Source organism: Mus musculus, chromosome 11 (assembly GCF_000001635.26).
Source record: "Mus musculus strain C57BL/6J chromosome 11, GRCm38.p6 C57BL/6J".
NCBI lineage: Eukaryota > Metazoa > Chordata > Mammalia > Rodentia > Muridae > Mus > Mus musculus.
This window is the reverse complement of record NC_000077.6, coordinates 76,823,264-76,843,959: the sequence shown is the minus strand read 5'-3', so window position 1 is coordinate 76,843,959 and position 20,696 is coordinate 76,823,264. Positions and strand designations below refer to the sequence as shown.

General features: G+C 41.1%; 1 protein-coding gene across 1 annotated transcript in view; it reads left to right on the top strand.

Annotated features, from left to right (window-relative positions):
• Positions 1-20,696, top strand: part of Cpd (carboxypeptidase D) — a 69,801-nt gene that overhangs the window by 3,049 nt on the left and 46,056 nt on the right. Inside the window, exon 2 of the mRNA NM_007754.2 lies at positions 3,325-3,572. Coding sequence (NP_031780.2) covers positions 3,325-3,572 — 248 coding nt within the window. The remainder of the gene's footprint in view (positions 1-3,324; positions 3,573-20,696) is intronic.

The window sequence follows — 20,696 nt, the reverse complement described above, 5'->3', positions numbered from 1 at the left end:
TTCCTCTCTCTCTCTCTCTCTCTGTCTGTCTCTCTCTCTTCTTGACAGGGTTTCTCTGTGTGGCCTTGGCTGGCAAGCCTTATGCTCAGAGAAACCTACCTCTCAAGAGCTGGAATTAAAGGTGTCCACCACCTCCTCCCAGTGCATATGAAGTTTTTCCATGCTGACATTTATAGTTCAGTAGTGGAGTGCCTTCCTCATCTACGTGGGGCCCTGAACTGAAAGGTGAGGGATGAGGGAGAAAAGAGAGAAAAACTCTTAAGACATTTCTTTGGTTTATGAGGGTTGAGCCTCGGGGCCTGGAAAGCATTCTACCATTGACCTACATCCCAACCTTTGCTATACTTAATAAAGAATGTTATCATCATGTTGGGTGTGGATACAGATTTTTTTCTTTTTTCTTTTTTGTTTTTGTTTTTTGTTTTTTGTTTTTTTTTGGAGTCAGGGTTTCTCTGTATTGTCCTGGCTGTCCTGGAACTCATTCTGTAGCCCAGAGTGGCCTCGAACTCAGAAATTCACCTGCCTCTGCCTCCCGAGTGCTGGGATTAAAGGCGTGTGCCACCACGCCCGGCTAATTCAGATTATTTTTGAGGGATATTGTATATGATGTATAGTATTTTCGAGTCTTTATTGTTATCCAAATATCAAATTCTCCATTTTTAAAGAGGTTGTTTATAGGGCTATAGGAAGAATATAATAAAGTTAATTTCAAAGTTAATTTTTAAAATCTATAAAGATTATTATTTTTAATATGGTATATTTAGCGACTTCTTTAAATCTTATGATACTGAAGTCAAACACTTGAGGATTTGAGTGGAAATCTTAAAACATCTTTCAAATAAGATTGCAAATGATCGCTCTTTGACAAAGATACTAAAGAGTAGCCTTACAGCTACTGTGACAGGTATTGCTTTGTTTTGACATTGTCCCCAGAAGAGTGACATTGTATCTTAAAACTATGTAATTAGAATACAGAGAATCACATTTAATTACTCTCATAGATTACTAACCTTACTTGGTTGTAAGAGTGGTTGAAACATCAGGTCCTCTTTATGATGTTTCTGAGAAGTATTGCAACAGTGTTGAACAAAAGGATCTCTCATTTAGTAGAGCCTTAACCTAAAATATGTGAAGTAGCACACCCTACTTACACAGAATATTCAGGGCTTTTCTGTTGTTGCTCGTATGTACTTTAATGCCTGCAGTAGTATCCAGCTCATAGTTAATACTTTAAAAATGCTTGCTGCTAAGTGAAGTGCCTGAACTGGGAGAGCCTTTTTATAGTTTTCCCAAAGTAAATGGAGGAAAAAAAATCTTGAGTTATTTTAGAAATACAACCAGAACGTAAATGGTTAATACAGTAGCTAGGTGGAATCCGAAAGCTCGCTGTGACAGCCTTTGTTGTTCCCAGGTTGTTCTGTCACTCAAGGAGGGGCAGAGGCAGTCAGAAGCGGACTGAAACTGACCAGGATGCTAGAGAGCTCCAAAGAAATGAGGAGCTAGTGTGGAGTTCTGATCATGTGTTGGTTTTAATAGATGTAATAATTCTGAGAGGCGGGTTGAATATTCACATTTTATAGATGAGATAGAAATGGGGATTTAGAGGCAATAACTTCTGATCACATTACTGTTGAAGAACAGCTCTGGGAGACATTTACAACAAAGGTCGTTCTCTGGTGTCTGGACAGGCACTAATGAAAACTGTATTCATTTTAAACTCATCTCCTTTATCATCACTGGCTAAGTTTTTCCTTCTGTTATAAACAACATTCATTGTCTACCTCAGAGATGCCTAAAGTACTGATCATGCCTAAAGTAGCCTTTCAGATTACACATATGATAATTTTAGTTTTCTTTCAAGCATATAGAGAGAAATGTTTAGACTCTCAGAAGGTCAGTTTATTGTAACTACAAGTAACCAGACGCAAGACGATTCTAGTCAGAATGCAAAGAGGAAATATTTAATCTCTGTTTATAGTAATGGTTTGAACAGTTACATAAGGGAAGGATGTGCAAAGAGAACGCATGCCTTTACTTTTAGTTTTCTCCTCAGAGGGAGCTCTTGTGATCTTCTGTAGCTATAAATTGGACCACATTAGTGGTTCACTCAGAAATAGAAATGAGGCTGGGGCTGTAGCTCAGAGTTAGGGGGTGTGGCTAACAGGAGCTTTGCTTGCTTAACCCCCAGAACCCACCCCCCCACCCCCGCCCCATGTAGAATTGTTTTTGAATAGAAACCCCCTTGTCTGTGTCAGTTTGTTATCTAGTGGCCCAGGCAGAAACCTTGGGGTAGCAGAGGATGGCTCTGTATTGGTTTTCTCTGAAAGAAGCTCATTATATATATCAGGTGGAGTTTTCCTGAATCTTTCCAACTTTGTATCTTTCTTGAAAATATAATTTGGTATAAGGACTTTGTGAAACTGGAGTCAGATAAGATATATTGTGTTTTAAATCAGATAGATGCCTTATCCTGAAATTTTTCTTTGGGCAGTAAGTATATAGAACATAATGTTATTAACTTACCTCTTGTAATCAACACGTTTATTATGTTAGCCACTTTTCCTATGAAATTGACACATTATGAAACATAAGTTCCAAGTTACCCTATATGAAATTGTCACTTTTATAGGTAGGAAAAAATAAGATTGAATTCTGGCAAGTTCCTGCAGGTCAACCTAATTAATGAATTGGAAATTTCTCATGTAAGACACTTCCTAAAACATTAGTTAATGTGGTATTTATTCAGCAACATGTTCAATGATGGAAACCTCTGTAAGTACTTATGGTTAACTTGAAATGTAAAAGCACCCTGATTGATTGATTGATTGCTGGAGATCAAACCCAGGGCTTATGCATACTAGGCAAACACTCAGCCATTAAGCTATGTTCTTAGTTCTGAAATTTTAAATACCTTTTTATATTTATTTATATGTGTTGGAGAGCACACATGCCAAGTGTGCGTGTAGGTTAGGAAGCAACTTGTGGAACTCAGTTCTCCCTTCCACTATTGTGGGTCCTGAGGATTAAATGAAGGGCACTAGGCTTAGTGGCAGGTATCCACTGAGGTATTCAGCCCCAGGATAGGTATTTAATTTGTGGAACTGGAGGATAGAGTCAGTGCCTAGCATGTGCCCAGGCCCTGAGTTCATCCTCAGGACTGATTAAGTGAATGATTGATTGATTGAATGAATGAATGAATGAATGAAAAAAGAATAAAGGAAGAAAAAACTGAGTTTATTTATGAAAGATCCTGTGGAGGTTTTAAATGCTTGGTATTGTCTGTGCCTTCTAAGGGTGATATGTAATTTGATTATGTTTTCAAAGGTTTGTGCTTTCTGGAAATCTTCATGGTGGCTCAGTGGTAGCAAGCTATCCTTTTGATGATTCTCCCGAGCATAAGACCACTGGACTCTATAGCAAAACCTCCGATGATGAAGTCTTTAGATACTTGGCAAAAGCTTATGCCTCTAACCACCCTATAATGAAAACTGGCGAACCCCATTGTCCAGGAGATGAAGACGAGACTTTCAAAGATGGGATCACGAATGGCGCGCACTGGTATGACGTGGAAGGTATGCAAAGCACTGACTGTTGCATTTCCTTTTGTTGGTTTAGCTTTCTTACATGTATTCTGAATGCAGGAGGAAATGTGCAATTTCACTTCTTAAACAGGTTATATCTTTGTATGTCTGAAGTTTCCAAAACTACAGCAAAATTTAAAGACGACCACAGAAATATGTACTATCTCCAGTTGACCTCCCCTGCTGATCTCTTAACCCATATGCTCCACCTCCCCGCCTACACATGCCCCCCCCAATTCTTCCCCAGACCACTCAAAAATATGTAGCTGACAGATCCCTTAAGTCCCTCAGCACTTGTTCTTCCAAGCACCATTCCCCCACCTGAGAGGTCAGTAATCAGTCAGCACTGTCATCCACATGCTGCCTGGACTTCATGTCCCTTGTAGTTCCTTTTTCTCCAAATCCAGGATCTGGTCAAGGCACAGCCATTATATTTGATCTTGTTAAGAATCTGGGCGGGAGCCAGAAAGATGGCCCAGTGGATAAAGGCACCTGCCACCAAGCCTAACACCCAGAGTCAGGGCCATAGGACCCACATGGTGGAAAGAGAGTACTAACTCCCGAAAGTTGCCCCCTGCTCTCCACATATGCACTGTTGCATGCGTGTACCTACCTACCTGCCTACACGTGCACGCGCGCGCAAGCACACATGCACACACACAGAAATGTAATTGTAATGAAAAAAAAAAAACCCAAAACAACAGTCCAAGTTGTTGTCTTATAGAACTTTGCAATTTTTAGGTTTGTCACTTTCTACATTGTACTTCAACTTCAGTTTCCCAGTAAGATTATTATGTAGACCATATCACATGTCAGGAGACACAGAAAGTTAAGTTATAGGTCTTAAATTATTTGGCTAGAAATAGTGACCATCAATCTTATCTTTTACATAAAGGTATATTTGCTCATGTATTTTAATCTGTGGGTTGATCATGGAATTCTGGCTTGCTTTATATATATATACATATATAATCTATAAATATTAAAAATATAATATATAAAGTATAGTATATACTATATAAAAACTATTTTTATATATTTGATATAATATATAATATAAAATATAATATACCATTTTATTATATAGTGTATGTTTAATATATAAATATATAAATTATAAATATTCTACATTCTATATTTAATATATAAATATATTAAAGTATAAGATCATATATATATGTAAAATATATTTATATAAAGTATAATATATAAATATTATTTTATATTTATATAAAAGTATAATATGCTTCATATATTATACTTTCATATAAATATATTTTAATATATAAATTATATAAAATTATGTTTTATATAAATATATGTATGATAACTTATATAATATAATATATAAATATATTTAAATATATATTTAAATATTATGAATATTATATAAATATTATATATACATCTATTTAAATATATTATACATAAATACTTAGCAAAAAAAATTGCCATTTTGCTTTCTTTGCTTGCTCATGCATGTGAATGCCTGTTTTTGTGAAAATTTTTGTGGTGTTGAGGAATCAAACTCCAGGGGCCCAGTCAGCCTAGGCAAGTTCTTTATCGCATCAGCCCAAGCATTCCAGGCTTGAACTCTTTATCATCTTGCCGCCAGTGTTCTGAGTACTGAGATTACAGGGTTAAACCACAATGCTTGGCCAGTTTTCTAGGTATGAGACTACGACGTCAGTGATAGTAAGAACATTCACAGTGTTATATGTCCATTACTAACTGTCTATTTTCTGAATATTTATATCACCTCAGATACTCTGTAATGATTAGGTAATTCCTATTACTTTCCTTTCTCTAGTTACAGGAAACCGTTAATCTATTTTCTTTTTTCTGTGAATTTGTCTATTCTAGGTATTTCACATAATTAAAGTCATAAAATATTTGTACTTTTACATCTGCTGTGCTTCACTTACCATAATGTTCTCAGTGTTCATCCATTCTGTATCATGTACCGGAATATCATTCCTTTGTATAGCTAAATAATATTCTCATACACATTCGCATACACAGATATGTAATAGATTTTGCCTATCCATTCTCTGTTGATGGCACTGAGTCATTTCTACTTCACTGTGGAGTAGTGCCATAGTGAACACTGTTGTACGAGTAAGTGTCTGAGTCCTCACTCTCAGGCTAGGAGTCATAGAAGTGGGGCTAGAGAAATGGCTCATCAGGTAAGAGCACTTGCTGGTTTTCCTGAGATCCGATTTCTGTCTCCACATGACAGCTCACATCTATCCACAACTGTTTGTAACTCCAGTTCCAGGGGTTCTGTAGCCCTCTTCTGGCCTGCAGGTGCAGCAGGATCTCATGGTGTACAGACATATATGCAGGCAAAACACCCATACTTATGAAAGGCAAATAATAAATTAAATCATGAAAGCAGCTACCGTTTTAAATTTTCAGAATAATAAAGCACAATATAGAAGTAGGTCTAGGAAGATGGCTCAGTAAGTAAAAGCACTTATTTTGAAAGCAAGAGGACTTGAGTTCAAATCCCCAGCACCCACATAATAGCCCTGTGTGGCATGTGTGCCTGTGACCTAGTCTTGTCAGATGGAAGTTCCTGGAAACTTAACTGAACAGGTAACCTCTTCAGGTTCAGTGAGACACTCACTGTGGAGCCCAAGAGAGGAAGATATTTGACATCTTCCTCTGGCCGCCTCAGGCATGCACCTGGGGGTGTACACCCTCCCTTCACACTTATAGAGGCATACATCACCTGCACAGAAACAATATGCAGAAAGAAGCTAGACAGGGTGCACACACGAATCCCCAGCATGCAGAAGACTAAGATAGCAGGATCACAAGTCTGAGGCCAGCCTGAGCTACCCAGCCTTTAAAGTCTTCAAAACGTAAGCAGAAGGAGCAGTTGAACTTATAGGAATGTCACTAGAGTCCATGATGAGATGCTGAGGTGCTCTTTACTTATCTGCTGGCAATCATTATAGAACATCTTGTGACATGTCTCTTAATTCACCTTTATTTATGCCATTGATGTTTTTGGCTTTTGTTGTTTGGTTTTTGAGACAGGGTCTTATGTCTTATGTCTTATGTCTTATGTCTTATGTCTTATGTCTTATGTCTTATGTCTTATGTCTGTGTAGACCAGGCTGGTCTCAAACCCAGATTCTCCTGCCTCTGCCTCCCAAGTGCTGGGATCAAAGGCATGTGCTATCATGCCAGGCTAATAACTTTTTGATTTTTTTTTTTATGTCTAGCTGCGTATACTGAAAAGGAGTCTTAAGTTAGAGGACTGAATACCTTCTAGAATTTTCTGACCCCCTCTAGTTTCTATCCATAGTTTATGTGTTACAAACATCTACAAGTCTGAAATATTTAGCAGATAACCTCTTCCCTCGTTAAAGTTGGACATGGTTTGAAAAGCACTATAAGGGAGTATACTTTAATGTGTAATCCTTACATTTCAGTCTTCAGAAATAAATTGATTAAATATCTACTTTGTGAGCCAGTAGTTTTGTGAACTGGTCAAGTTATTGTATGAATTAGAGATATTACTTAAGATAATGGGATGAATGATAATTTATTTTATCTTTTTGGTTTTTTAAAAAAAACACCTTAAAAGGTTAAAAAGTTATTCTGAATTGACAGTTGACTGAAGCATACACAAAAACACAGTTTGAAAAATAACTATGCGGTTTTTAGAGAAAAGAAGTATACTTTGCTTCATAGTCACAGATTCTTCCATTAAGCCGGTTATGAAGTGTTTTTGTTTCTCCCCATCTCTGAGGAAGCTAAGCTTTGTGGCTGCCATTGTTCATTGTTTGGGGAGCATCAACATCCCTCTTGTTTGAGCTGAGCGGTCAGATGCACTGTGTTGTTTCTGCAGTTGCTAGCTTCTCTTCCTGCCACAGCAACTGCTTCCTAGAGAGAAAGCCGTGCTGGCTCCAGTAGCTTGCACAGGATAAAATTGTCTTGTTTCTGTCATGCAGCACCACAGGGAGATGTTGTAAAGACCTGTGACTGGGCCTATTTTCAAGGCCGGATGTCCTGGAATGGCTTTACTAATACTCTGTGCGATGTGCTTATAAATTCCTGCTCAAAGAAGTGTACATGTCTTAGAGCTGAAAATGAACATATTGATCTAGTTTGGTCCTTTTTGCTTTATAAAACTTCAAGGACTAAGAAACGAACGATCTCACACAATATAGCTATTCACTTAGTAAATGTTCCTGACTGCCTGCCACGTTCCATATTCTGCTTTAGGCAATAGGGACACAGTAAGAGCAGAGCAGAAACAGTTGCTACTTGCAAGGATCAGATAGCAGATAAGTAGTGTGGGAGTGGAGTGATGGGGCCGCCACTGCCTTCCCCATGCTTGCCAAGGCTGACATGCATGCTTAGCTGCCCATATGGAGTCCTGGCTTCTCTCAACATGCCTTTCAAACCCAGGTAGGGAATGGCTGTCCGAGTAGGCCTGTGAAAAGTCACTCACCTGCTAAAGCTGTGTAGTTGTGAGAGTCTAGCCAGGAGATTTTACCCAGCACAATGTCGATTCCTTTGCCATTGGCATACCTTTCCCCCACTCTTTGTTTTGTTCTTGTCGTTTGACTGTGTATTGGTTTTTAAGTCAGAACTAGAGGCCAAACCCATGATTTTGTGCATACTAGCAGCATTCTGCCGTTGAGCTACATCCCCAGCCATCCTTTAACATTTAAATTTCTTTTAAATTTATTTTTATTTGATGTATGTGAATGTTTGGATGTATGTATACCATACACATGCCTGCTGCCTGAGGAGGCCAAGGAATGAGTTGGATCCCCTGGAGCTGGAGTTGTAAGTCACTGTGTGGGTGCTCTCTGCAAGAGCAGCAAGTGCTAACCACAGAGCCACCTCTCTAGCCTCTAAATTCTATTTTGAGACAGGGTCTCACTAAGTTGCCCAGGCTTGAATTGAGCTTGATACTTCTGTCTCAGCCATCCGAGGAGCCATCTTGAAAGCTTTTCAGACATAAAAATTAGCTGATGGCTTAATATGTATATTCCAAATCATATTTAATGAAACTGGGCTGTAGTTTGGGTCACCGTTTAAAGAGTTTCTGTCTTTAAGGCCTGGGGAGCTAGCACAAGCCTCTGAGTTTTATGTAAAAATGTCAGGTATAGTGGTGTGTGTCTTATCCCAACACTGGGAAGGCAGAGGAGGAAGAGGAGGGTCCTTGGGGTTGCTGGCCAACCATTCTAGCTTAGGTGAACGCTAGACCAGTGAGAGACCTTTCTGGGAAGTGGACTGTGTTCTTGATGATGAACTTGAGATTGTTCTCTGGCACACACACACACACACACACCACACATGAACAGTTACACAAATGCATGCACACACACAGACACACAAGAAAGAATCTATGTATACTTATATAGTTTAGGAAAGGCAAGAAACCCAAGACTGTAACTGAATGATTTTACCAAAGTCACCATTCTGTGTAAATGTTAGAAACCATTTAGGGCAGGGCATGGTTATCTTTTACCTCCCTGCAGACAGAGGCATAGATAGAGGCTAAGAGCAAATTCTGTGTGTATATAGATAAGAGAGATTAGTTGATCTTCAACATGTTAATGAATTCTTTCACTCTACATCCCTAAGTATAAAATGAAGATAAACGGTATGCTCTCTTTCCCAGGATGATGAGGCTCAGCTGAGAACTGTTTTAAGCACTTAGCTTTGCATCAGGCACTGTAGCTACTTATCTCTGCAAGAGCTCCCACTTCACTAGGGCAGGATTTCCAGTTTATTTGGTATTCTATTTCCTTGACTTTGAATCATGTCTTGTAATAGAAGGTAAACAGTGTGTATTAGTCAGGGTTCTCTAGAGTCACAGAACTTACGGATAGTCTCTAGTTAGTAAAGGAATTTATTGATAACTTACAGTCGGCAGCCCAATTCCTTACAATTGTTCAGTCGCAGCTGTGAATGGAAATCCAAGGATCTAGCAGTTACTCAGTCTCACACGGCAAGCAGGCGAAGGAGCAAGAGCAAGAGCTAGACTCCCTTCTCCCAATGTCCTTATATTGTCTCCAGCAAAAGGTGTAGCCCAGATTAAAGGTGTGTTCCACCACACCTTTAATCCCAGATGAAAGGCATAGCCCAGATTAAAGGTGTGTTCCTTAACTCGGAGATTCAATCTTCTGGAATCCATAGCCACTATGGCTCAAGATCTTCAAACCAAGATCCAGATAAGGATCTCCAAGCCTCCAGATAAGGGTCACTGGTGAGCCTTCCAATTCCGGATTGTAGTACATTCCAAATATTGTCAAGTTGACAACCAGGAATAGCCACTACAATCCACCCCTTGTCAACTTGACACAAATAATATCTCATGTTCACATGAAACAATAACAAGGTTGTGAATACGCCTAACATGATATAACTATCCCTCGTACAATCGCAAACACATTTGTCAATTTACAAGGGGGCATTCATATTACTTTATAATCCTCGTTTCTGCAACTGGTTACGTGGCCTTAATTGGTATTTATAACTACCTTCCTCTACTACCCATTCTGTATTTCCTTCACCTTCAGCCAGCACCTCAGCAGGTCTTGGCTCTTTTCCTGGAGGATTGACCCATACCTTCATTCCTGATGGGTCTGCGTCCTTTGTCATCCTGCTTGGATTAGGCTGTTGTAGTTTCCCATTGACTTTAATCACAGGACATGGTAGTACTAAGAGACGCCCTAAGGGATCTCCTGCACTCCAGACATAATCTTGCTTACCACCATTGTGAAGAGGTAATCCAATTTCCCCATGGTAATCTGGATCTATCACCCCTCCTAACACTGTTATTCCTTTTTTAGCCTGTTGGTTTAAGGGCATTAGAAGCCCAAAATGACCAGGGGGAAGTCTGAGCTTCCAGTTCAATGAAATGTTTGTTGTAGCTCCTGGTAGGAGCACTCCCCTCTCTGGAGCCAAAACTTCTAAGCCAGCAGAACCTAGAGTTATGGGGACAGGAAGCAAAAATTTTCCTAGAGGGTCACTAGGAGTGATAGTAAGTGGAACTATTCCGTTTTCCACCCCTTGATTCCTGGACCCATGAATCCTGGCTATGGATGAAACTGTACCATATATCGAGCGCTGATTCAAAGCATATACTGCCTTCTGAAGAACTCTGCCCCAGCCTTCCAAGCTGTTACCACCTAATTGGCGCTGTAACTGCGTCTTCAAAAGGCCATTCCATCTTTCTATCAGCCCAGCTGCTTCAGGATGATGGGGAATGTGGTAAGACCAGTGAATTCCATGATCGTGAGCCCACTGTCGTACTTCTCTGGCTGTGAAATGAGTTCCTTGGTCAGAAGCAATACTGTGTGGAATACCATGACGATAGATGAGGCATTCTGTCAGTCCGTGAATGGTGGTTTTAGCAGAGGCATTACGTGCAGGAAAGGCAAATCCATAACCAGAATAAGTATCTACTCCAGTAAGAACAAAACGCTGTCCTTTCCACGAAGGAAGTGGTCCAATGTAGTCAACCTGCCACCAGGTTGCTGGCTGGTCACCTCGAGGAATGGTGCCATATCTGGGGCTCAGTGTTGGTTTCTGCTGTTGGCAGATCTGGCAATCAGCAGCAGCTGTAGCCAGGTCAGCCTTGGTGAGTGGAAGCCCATGTTGCTGAGCCCAAGCATAACCTCCATCTCGACCACCATGACCACTTTGTTCATGTACCCATTGAGCAATGACAGGGATGGCTGGGGAGAGAGGCTGACTGTCCACAGAACGGGTCATCTTATCCACTTGATTATTGAACTCCTCCTCGGCTGAAGTCACCTTTTGGTGAGCATTTACATGGGACACAAATATCTTCACATCCTTTGCCCATTTGGAGAGATCTATCCACATACTTCTTCCCCAGATGTCTTTCTCACCAATTTTCCAATTGTGATCTTTCCAAGTCCCTGACCATCCAGCCAATCCATTGGCTACAGCCCATGAGTCAGTGTATAATCGTACATCTGGCCATTTCTTCTTGCAAACAAACTGTAATACCATGTGTACTGCCCGAAGTTCTGCCCACTGTGAAGATTTCCCTTCACCTGTGTCTTTCAAGGTTGTCCCAGAAAGGGGTTGTAATGCTGCAGCTGTCCACTTCTGGGTGGTGCCTGCATAACGTGCAGAGCCATCAGTAAACCAGGCTCTAGTCTTCTCCTCTTCGGTCAGTTGATCATAGGGAACACCCCATGAGGCTATAGGTGCATGCTTGGCAGCAGATGGCATTGTAACAGGAGTAGAAACCATAGGCATTTGAGCAACTTCTTCATGTAACTTGCTTGTGCCTTCAGGACCTGCTCTGGCCCGATCACGTATATACCACTTCCATTTGATAATAGACTGCTGCTGTGCGCGTCCCACTTTATGACTTGCAGGGTCTGATAGTACCCAGCTCATGATGGGTAGTTCAGGTCGCATAGTAACTTGGTGTCCTATTGTCAGACGTTCAGTTTCCACTAAGGCCCAATAGCAGGCCAAGAGCTGTTTTTCAAAGGGAGAATAGTTGTCTGCAGATGATGGTAGAGCTTTGCTCCAAAATCCCAAAGGCCTTTTCTGTGATTCACCTACAGGGGCCTGCCAGAGGCTCCAAACAGCATCTCTATCAGCCACAGACACCTCAAGTACCATCGGATCTGCTGGGTCATATGGTCCAAGTGGTAGAGCAGCCTGCACAGCAGCCTGGACCTGTTGAAGGGCCTTCTCCTGTTCCAGGCCCCACACAAAGCTAGCAGCTTTCCGAGTCACTTGGTAAATAGGCCTAAGTAACACACCCAAGTGAGGGATGTGTTGTCTCCAGAATCCAAATAGACCCACTAAACGTTGTGCTTCTTTCTTGGTTGTAGGAGGGGCCAGGTGCAATAACTTATCTTTCACCTTAGAAGGAATATCTCTGCATGCTCCACACCACTGGACTCCTAAGAATTTCACTGAGGTAGATGGTCCTTGAATTTTGGTTGGATTTATTTCCCATCCTCTGATACGCATATGTGTTACCAATGAGTCCAAAGTGGTTGCTACTTCCTGCTCACTTGGTCCAATCAGCATAATGTCATCAATATAGTGCACCAATGTGATATTTTGTGGAAGATCCAAACGATCAAGATCCCTTCTAACTAAATTATGACACAGGGCAGGAGAGTTAATATATCCTTGAGGCAAAACTGTGAAGGTATACTGTTGGCCTTGCCAACTGAAAGCAAATTGCTTCTGGTGGTCCTTATGGACAGGTACTGAGAAGAAGGCATTTGCCAGATCAATAGCCGCATACCAGGTGCCAGGAGATGTGTTAATTTGCTCAAGTAACGAAACTACATCTGGTACAGCAGCTGCAATTGGAGTTACTACCTGATTTAGTTTTCGATAATCAACTGTCATTCTCCATGATCCATCTGTTTTCTGCACTGGCCAGATAGGAGAGTTAAACGGAGATGTGGTGGGAACCACCACCCCTGCGTCTTTCAAGTCCTTGATAGTGGCAGTAATTTCTGCAATGCCTCCAGGAATACGATACTGTTTTTGATTCACTATTTTCTTTGGCAAAGGCAACTCTAAAGGCTTCCATTTGGCCTTTCCAACCATAATAGCCCTCACTCTACAGTTCAGGGAACCAATATGAGAATTCTGCCAATTTCTGAGTATATCTATCCCAATTATACATTCTGGAACTGGGGAAATCACCACAGGATGTGTCCGGGGACCTACTGGACCTACTGTGAGTTGGACATCAGTCAAAACTCCATTAATCACCTGCCCTCCATAAGCCCCTACTTTAACTGGAGGGCCACAATGTTTCTTGGGATCCCCTGGGATCAGTGTCAACTCAGAACCAGTATCCAGCAGACCCCGAAAAGTCTGATTATTTCCTTTTCCCCAGTGTACAGTTACCCTTGTAAAAGGCCGTAGGTCCCTCTGGGGAAGAACTGGAGAAAGGGTAACAGCAAAACCTTTGAGTGTCTTATCAAGATCCTTCCTCAGCGGAACCTGGCCACCCCTTCATTCAAGGGGTTCTGGATCTGCAAACTGTCTCAAGTCTGGAAATTGATTCACTGGCCGAGATTGCTGTTTACCACGATCTAATGTAGCCTTTCTTTCATTTGGCTGTTTACCACGATCTAATGTAGCCTTTCTTTCATTTGTTTGAGAATTTTTCTGCTTATACAGATCAAACAAATATGCAGTAGGCTTCCTATGTATTTCATTCCTGGAAACACCATGATTGGTTAGCCAGTACCAAAGGTCCAACCGAGTCATGCCATTATAAATTTCACCTCTCCTGTGCTGACCATTACTGGGTATGTTATTATAAACATTCTTTTGTCTACGCTGTCCATTATAATAACTAGAATCACCTTGTCTCGGGCGATTCAATGCTGCCACCTGGCCCTTGTTACCTCGGAATCCAACTAAACCCAGTGAATTTAATTCATCTAATTGAGCAGAAGCATCTCCAATGCTAAGATCTGGCACAAGGAAAAGGGAAAGAACAAAACCCTTCAAATGTGCTGGTGCCCCTCTCACCAATTTGCGTCTTATAGAGCTGGTGAAAGGCATATCTTCTGGACCTTCCCATTGTGGACAATTATGCTTTACACAATATATCCACTCTAGCATTGCAATTTCCCTAAGTCTTAAAATCCCTTCATCAACACTAAGCCATGGAATATCAGGCATCTCCAAGTCATTTCCAGTAGGCCATCTTTTGATAAACACCTCAGCCAACCATTCAAACAAACTTTTGACACCTTTTTTAACTATGCGAGCTTCCGTATTAAACCTAGAATCTCTACTCAGAGGACCCATGTCAATAAACTCAGCCTGCTCTAGTTTTATGTTCCTTCCACCCTTATCCCACACCCTTAAAATCCATTCCCACACATATTCACCAGGTTTCTGCTTGAATGAATTAGCAAACTCATTAAGCTCCTTAGTAGTGTAGCGAATTTCCTCATGGACTACACTTTCTACCTCCCCTCTAGGAGCCTGTTTTGCTTTGAGTCTGGTTACAGGTCTAGAAGAAACTATTGGTGGGCCGTGAGCAGACTCTGCAAAATTAATTTCCTCATGTGGGGAAGGCATTATTTCAAGAGGTGGGGCTGAGGGTACTACTTCCTCAGGTGGGGCAAACCCTTGAGAATCTGAGGATTCAAAATTCTCAGCTTCAACATGGTCTTCCCACACATCCCCATCCCATGTTGTAGGATCCCATTCTTTGCCAATTAGAGCCCTTACTTTAACTGTCGACACACTCTGAGGCTGAGACTTGAATTTTCGCTGTAGTTCAGCCAATCTTACAATGAGAGTTTCCGTTTGATTTTCTGCAACTTGAGCTCTATTGCTACAAGAGAGAAGATTCTCCTCAAGGACACACTTAGCAACTTTTAGATTGTTTACTTGTGTCTGGAGCCTTTCGATTTTATCACACAACTCCTTCCTTTCATTCATCATTTTTTCCACAGATACTAAGAGCAGCCAGCCAGTAAAATCATTTTTCGATTTTTTCCCCATCTTGTAGAAAGCTTTGTGCACTGAATCACCTAATTCATTAAGAAAATCAAGGGCATTAGCTTCTTTAAGTTCGGAATATAGTTTCAACCATGGGTCTTCAAAATTCTCTGAGCTCCCAGGAGGGAGAGAATCTGTAGAGGTTTCAATAGTTGAAAGTGCTGGTGGATCAACAAGCCAATTCCAGAATTTTAAAAGATTCATCCTTGTACTTCTGTTACTCTAGAACCACTCCTGGTACCAACTTCTGTATTAGTCAGGGTTCTCTAGAGTCACAGAACTTACGGATAGTCTCTAGTTAGTAAAGGAATTTATTGATAACTTACAGTCGGCAGCCCAATTCCTTACAATTGTTCAGTCGCAGCTGTGAATGGAAATCCAAGGATCTAGCAGTTACTCAGTCTCACACGGCAAGCAGGCGAAGGAGCAAGAGCAAGAGCTAGACTCCCTTCTCCCAATGTCCTTATATTGTCTCCAGCAAAAGGTGTAGCCCAGATTAAAGGTGTGTTCCACCACACCTTTAATCCCAGATGAAAGGCATAGCCCAGATTAAAGGTGTGTTCCTTAACTCGGAGATTCAATCTTCTGGAATCCATAGCCACTATGGCTCAAGATCTTCAAACCAAGATCCAGATAAGGATCTCCAAGCCTCCAGATAAGGGTCACTGGTGAGCCTTCCAATTCCGGATTGTAGTACATTCCAAATATTGTCAAGTTGACAACCAGGAATAGCCACTACACAGTGCATCTTTTGTGAATACTTGAATAAACAAATTCTTGTTATTCATGTAAAAAGTGGTTTACATAGTTTACAATATTAGACACCTTAACTTTGGACTCAAAAATTCCTAAAAATATTCTTCCTACGTTTATTCCTACTGTGATAAAATAAGTTTGTCTTATCATAGGACATGGTGTTTTTTGTTTTTGTTTTTGTTTTGTTTGTTTTTTAATTTTACTATTATCCTATAATATGAAATGCCTTTACATTTTTAAAATTATGTGTGTACCTATGTCTGTGCACATGAGTGCTGTTGTCTATGGAGGTGGGAAGAGAGTGTCTGATCCCCTGGAACTGGTTGTAGTGAGCTGCCTGGCACAGGTGCTGGCCACCTAACTGGCTCCTCTACAAAGACTAACATGCACTGTTTGCCGCTGAGTATCTCACCAGTCGCTTTTGGTTGCTTATATACATTTCATCAATGTGTATATATGTTAAAAACTTCTATTTTTTTAAACTTTATGAGACAATACCTAAATGTGGGGCCAGAGATATAGCTCAGTGGTAGAGCACTTACCTAGCACATGGCAGGCTCTTGGTTGGTTTATCTTCCCATCACTGCAAGCATCTGATAACTAGCTTGCCATTGTAATATTTCCTTTATTTTAAAAGTGTGTCTAAACCCACTAACGTCTCCTACAACCCAGTAATGGGCACTGCCTCCACCTTGGAACAGCTTTGCTTTTGATCACTGTTGCCATAGAACTGAATTGCTTTCAATCTTTTTTCTAATAGGAACAAACATCTTACAATTTGCACACGATAACTCTTTTTTTCTTTTGTCCTGGCTTGTTTATACACCTCAGTCATTTACAACTTACCTCGGGTTGTTTTCCCTGTAATTTGAATGATTATTGAGACAGAAAATTACTCAGAAATATCGTCACCAGCCAGCCTCGTGCTGTTCACATGTCTGCACACTGTTACTCGTTGGGACAGCTGCTGCAATGCTTTATAGTTATGGGGCTCTGCTCTGGTTTTTAAGTTGTTGCTAACGTGGCACTGAGCCTTTTCCAACTGGCAATTATGATTTTTTACCACTTTCTTTGGAAGAAGGAAACATTGTGTTGATTTATCGAGCCTTCTTCCCTCTGTTTTTAATCTTTGATCAGTTATGAAATGTGAGCAGATAGCACATCACATACCCAGAGCAGGTTTGTATAAGCGTGAACTCCTTTGATCATGTGGACATTCACATTCTTCCTCTAAATGGCCATTACTCTGAGCAGCACTAATGTGCTCTAAACACTGAAGTGTGCTGGCTTGAATGTTTCCTATGTCATTAAATAGGGCATAAACCAGAAAACTGGAATCTAAAACAAAGAAATATGCAATGCATAACTGGAAAGATAAACCACAGCATTTGCTATTAATAAAAGATGAGTCCTTAAGGGTCATAAGGAGTTTAGTTTCTCTCAGTAACTGTTCAGTCATGAAGACTAGTGGATCTGAACAGCAGAGACAAACCAGTCTGACCTGAAGAACATGTGCAGAGCAGTGCTTCATGTGTGTTTCCTGACGTCTGTTTACTAATCTGAGGTATAGTTGTCAGGCTTAGGAAGTGTGTGTCAGGCAGGGTCTTACAAGTATTTAAAGCTGTGCAGTAAAAAAAAAACAACACATGGAGGAAATCTGAAAGGCTCTATGCCTGCCATGCCTGCTGGTTTCACATTTTATAGGATCAGGTCTGAGCTGCAATGGAGTCTGATCCAACCTACTTATCGAGCCTTTTCCTCTGCCTCCCCTGTGTGCTGGACTCTTTGTCCTTTGCTGGCAAATACAGACCTTTACAGGTCACCGTGCCTCTAGAAAGCCTCCAAGTAACTCACTCTCCTGCCTTCACCACAGAACATCCTCTTCTTTAACACCATGAATGTGATGCCTGTCTACTCGTGTTGGGCAGGGTGGCACTGCTCATTTCAGATCACCTTTAACTCTGTGTGGAAAGGGACAGAGTCCTAGAAGAGGGGGATCTAGGAAGAGTTTTTATAGTTATCTGAAATGGGATCTCTGATGATAAGGGCTTTATCCACAGGATTACATGGGAATGAAGGGGAATATAAGAGGTATAAGAAATTGTTTCAGAAAATCAGGGAGCCTGTTTGGGTCTGAGCTAGGTCCTGTGCGTATGCGTTACAGTTGTGTAGCTTGGTCTTCCTGTGGGGCTTCTCACAGTGGGAGCAGGGCTGTCTCTGACTCTGCTGCCTGCTTTTAGGATCCTTTTTCTCCAGCTGGGTTGCCTCATCCAGCCTTAATGTGAGGAGATGTGTGTAGTCTTATTGCAACTTGATATGCCATGTTTGGTTGTCATCCCCAGAGGCCTGCCCTTTTCTGAAGGGAAACAGAAGCGGTGTGGATTTGTGGGAGGGGTGGAGGGGGTGGGAAAGCTGTGAAGAGAGGAGGAAGGGAAACCGCAGTAAGTGTGTAATATAGAAGAGAAGAGTAACTAAAAAATAAATAAATAAAAAGTGTGCAAGATGAATCACAGGACTAGTGCTGGTGGAGTGTCGAGGAGAACCCTTAGAAGAGATCCACCCAAGCCCCACCTTGCTGTGGGAGGAGAGTGACATCGAGGTACTACTTAATCTTCCCAAGTACTAAGGAGCTGCTAAGAAACAGCTTCGAAGTGCTGGAGAGATGGCTCAGTGGTTAAGAGCACTGACTGCTCTTCCAGAGGTCCTGAGTTCATATTCCCAGCAACCACATGGTGGCTCACAACCATCTGTCGTGGGACCCGATGTCCTCTTCTGTTGTATGTACCTGAAGACAGCTACAGTGTACTCATATGCATAAAATAAACAAATCTTTAAAAAAGAAAGAAAGAAAGAGAAAAAGAAGAAAGAAACAGCTTCTAGAGCCTCGGCAGGATCAAAGTGAAAAGAGGCTGAGGGTTGTAAGACATGTGATGGGCATATGTCAGTCCACAGTTCTGAAGATTGAATCGATACAGTTTCCTGGCATAATTTAATTTCTTAGAGTCAAAATCCAACTAGAACATAGTCGAACAGATGGGTGATTTTTCGCCTCCAGAGTGAAAACGTTTGTAGCATTTTGCAGCAGGAGGTTTTCATGAAGGGATGCTGACAATTCAAGCACCAAGTGTTAACCTGTTCACGGTTCACAAGTAGGAACGATGGTGAAATTTGTGTTAGCAACTGCTTTCGGTCTTACCTCGTCCTGTATGTTAAAGACCTGGTGGAAGCTTTCTTCCTTTTTCTTTCTCCTCTTAAATCTGAGAGCTATTTAGTGTAAAAGGAAAAAAAAAAGGACATAAAACCATATTCAAACAGAGCACTTGCTTCTTCTTGAGTCATGAGTTTGCTTCCTCGAGCTGTGGTCCGCCCTAGTACAGAGCCTGACCTTTAGGATCAGCACATGTGTGTACTTTGTAACGTGATGATGGGCTCAGAGAGCCTTTTCCGCCTTCACCAAGGGAGAGCCACGTATGCTGGCCAGGATTCATCTCTCAGGGTTCCAGAGCTCATGTCTGTGAGTTAGGTGCTTTCAGTCCATGACCCCTTTTCTGTGTAATTCAGATAATCAAGAACACTTTTATAAGGAAAAATACAATTCAGAGATGTGAGAGGGTGTTGACCAAGTGGGAACCGAGACCAGGCAGGACTACATCTAGTTCTATAGAATCCTATCATTAGCAAATATGTATCTAGTGGGAGTGGTGAAGGAAATGGATGTTCACAGAAGTGACCCGAGTGCAAATAACAAGTTCTGGTAGGAATTAGGCAGCTTGAATTTAAAGACTTAAAATTGGGGCCTTTTTTTTTTTTTTTTAAGCACAGTTGGGAGAGTCAGGCAAGTCTGTAAGTTCAAGGCCAGCCTAGTCTACAAAGTGACTCCTTCGGGATAGCCAGGGCTACACAGAGAAAGCCTGCCTGCCTGAACCTGCATTTTTCACTTGTTTGGTTCAGTGTGCCTCCTTACACTTTTTAATGAATTACCATATTTATTAACTTTTAAAAGTATCTTGAAATGCAAACTTATCATTTATTATACATACAGAAATTGAAATTGTGAAATGTTCTTACTACCTTTTGAAACTCTGAGAAGTCTGCCCTTACCTGAAGTTAGGCTTTCCTACGCTTCAGTTACCAGTCATCAGTCATAGTCTGAAAGTCTTAAATGGAAAATTCCAGCCATAAGTGATTGATAAGCTTTAAATTATACACTGATCTGAGTGGCACAATGGAATCTTACATCATTCTGCCTGTATCTTGCCTGGGACATGACTCATTCCTTCGATGAGAATATCCACACTCTGTATACTCCCTGCCCAGTAGTGTCTGGTTTCCACTTGGTTTTTCAAATCTTGTGTGGTCCAATTTAAATAATGCTCATATCACCTCTGAATAAGAGAAATGAGTATATTCCAGAAAGACAGTAGCATATTCACGTGACTTTCAGTATAGTATATTGTTATACTTGCTTTATTTATCAGTTGCTGTTATTCTCTTACAGCACCTAACTTAAAAATTAAACAGGTACTGTAAGAGAGTAATGAGAACACAAATAAAATAAAACAAGTACAGTTTCTGGGATGCTAATTCAGCCTGGGAAGAGGGGAAGTTGTTGGGGTTTTTAGTTGGCATTGGGTTTGGTTTTTGTTTGTTTGTTTGGCTGGCTGGTTGGTTGGTTGGTTGGTTTTTTGAGACAGGGTTTCTCTTTGTAGTCCTGGCTGTCATGGAAGTCACTTTGTAGACCAGGCTTGTGTTGAACTTAGAGACTTGCCTGCCTCTCCAAGGGCCTAGCTTGATAGTTGCTGTTTTAACATGGAAGCTTCAGTCTAAGAGAAAGGAGTGAAGGGG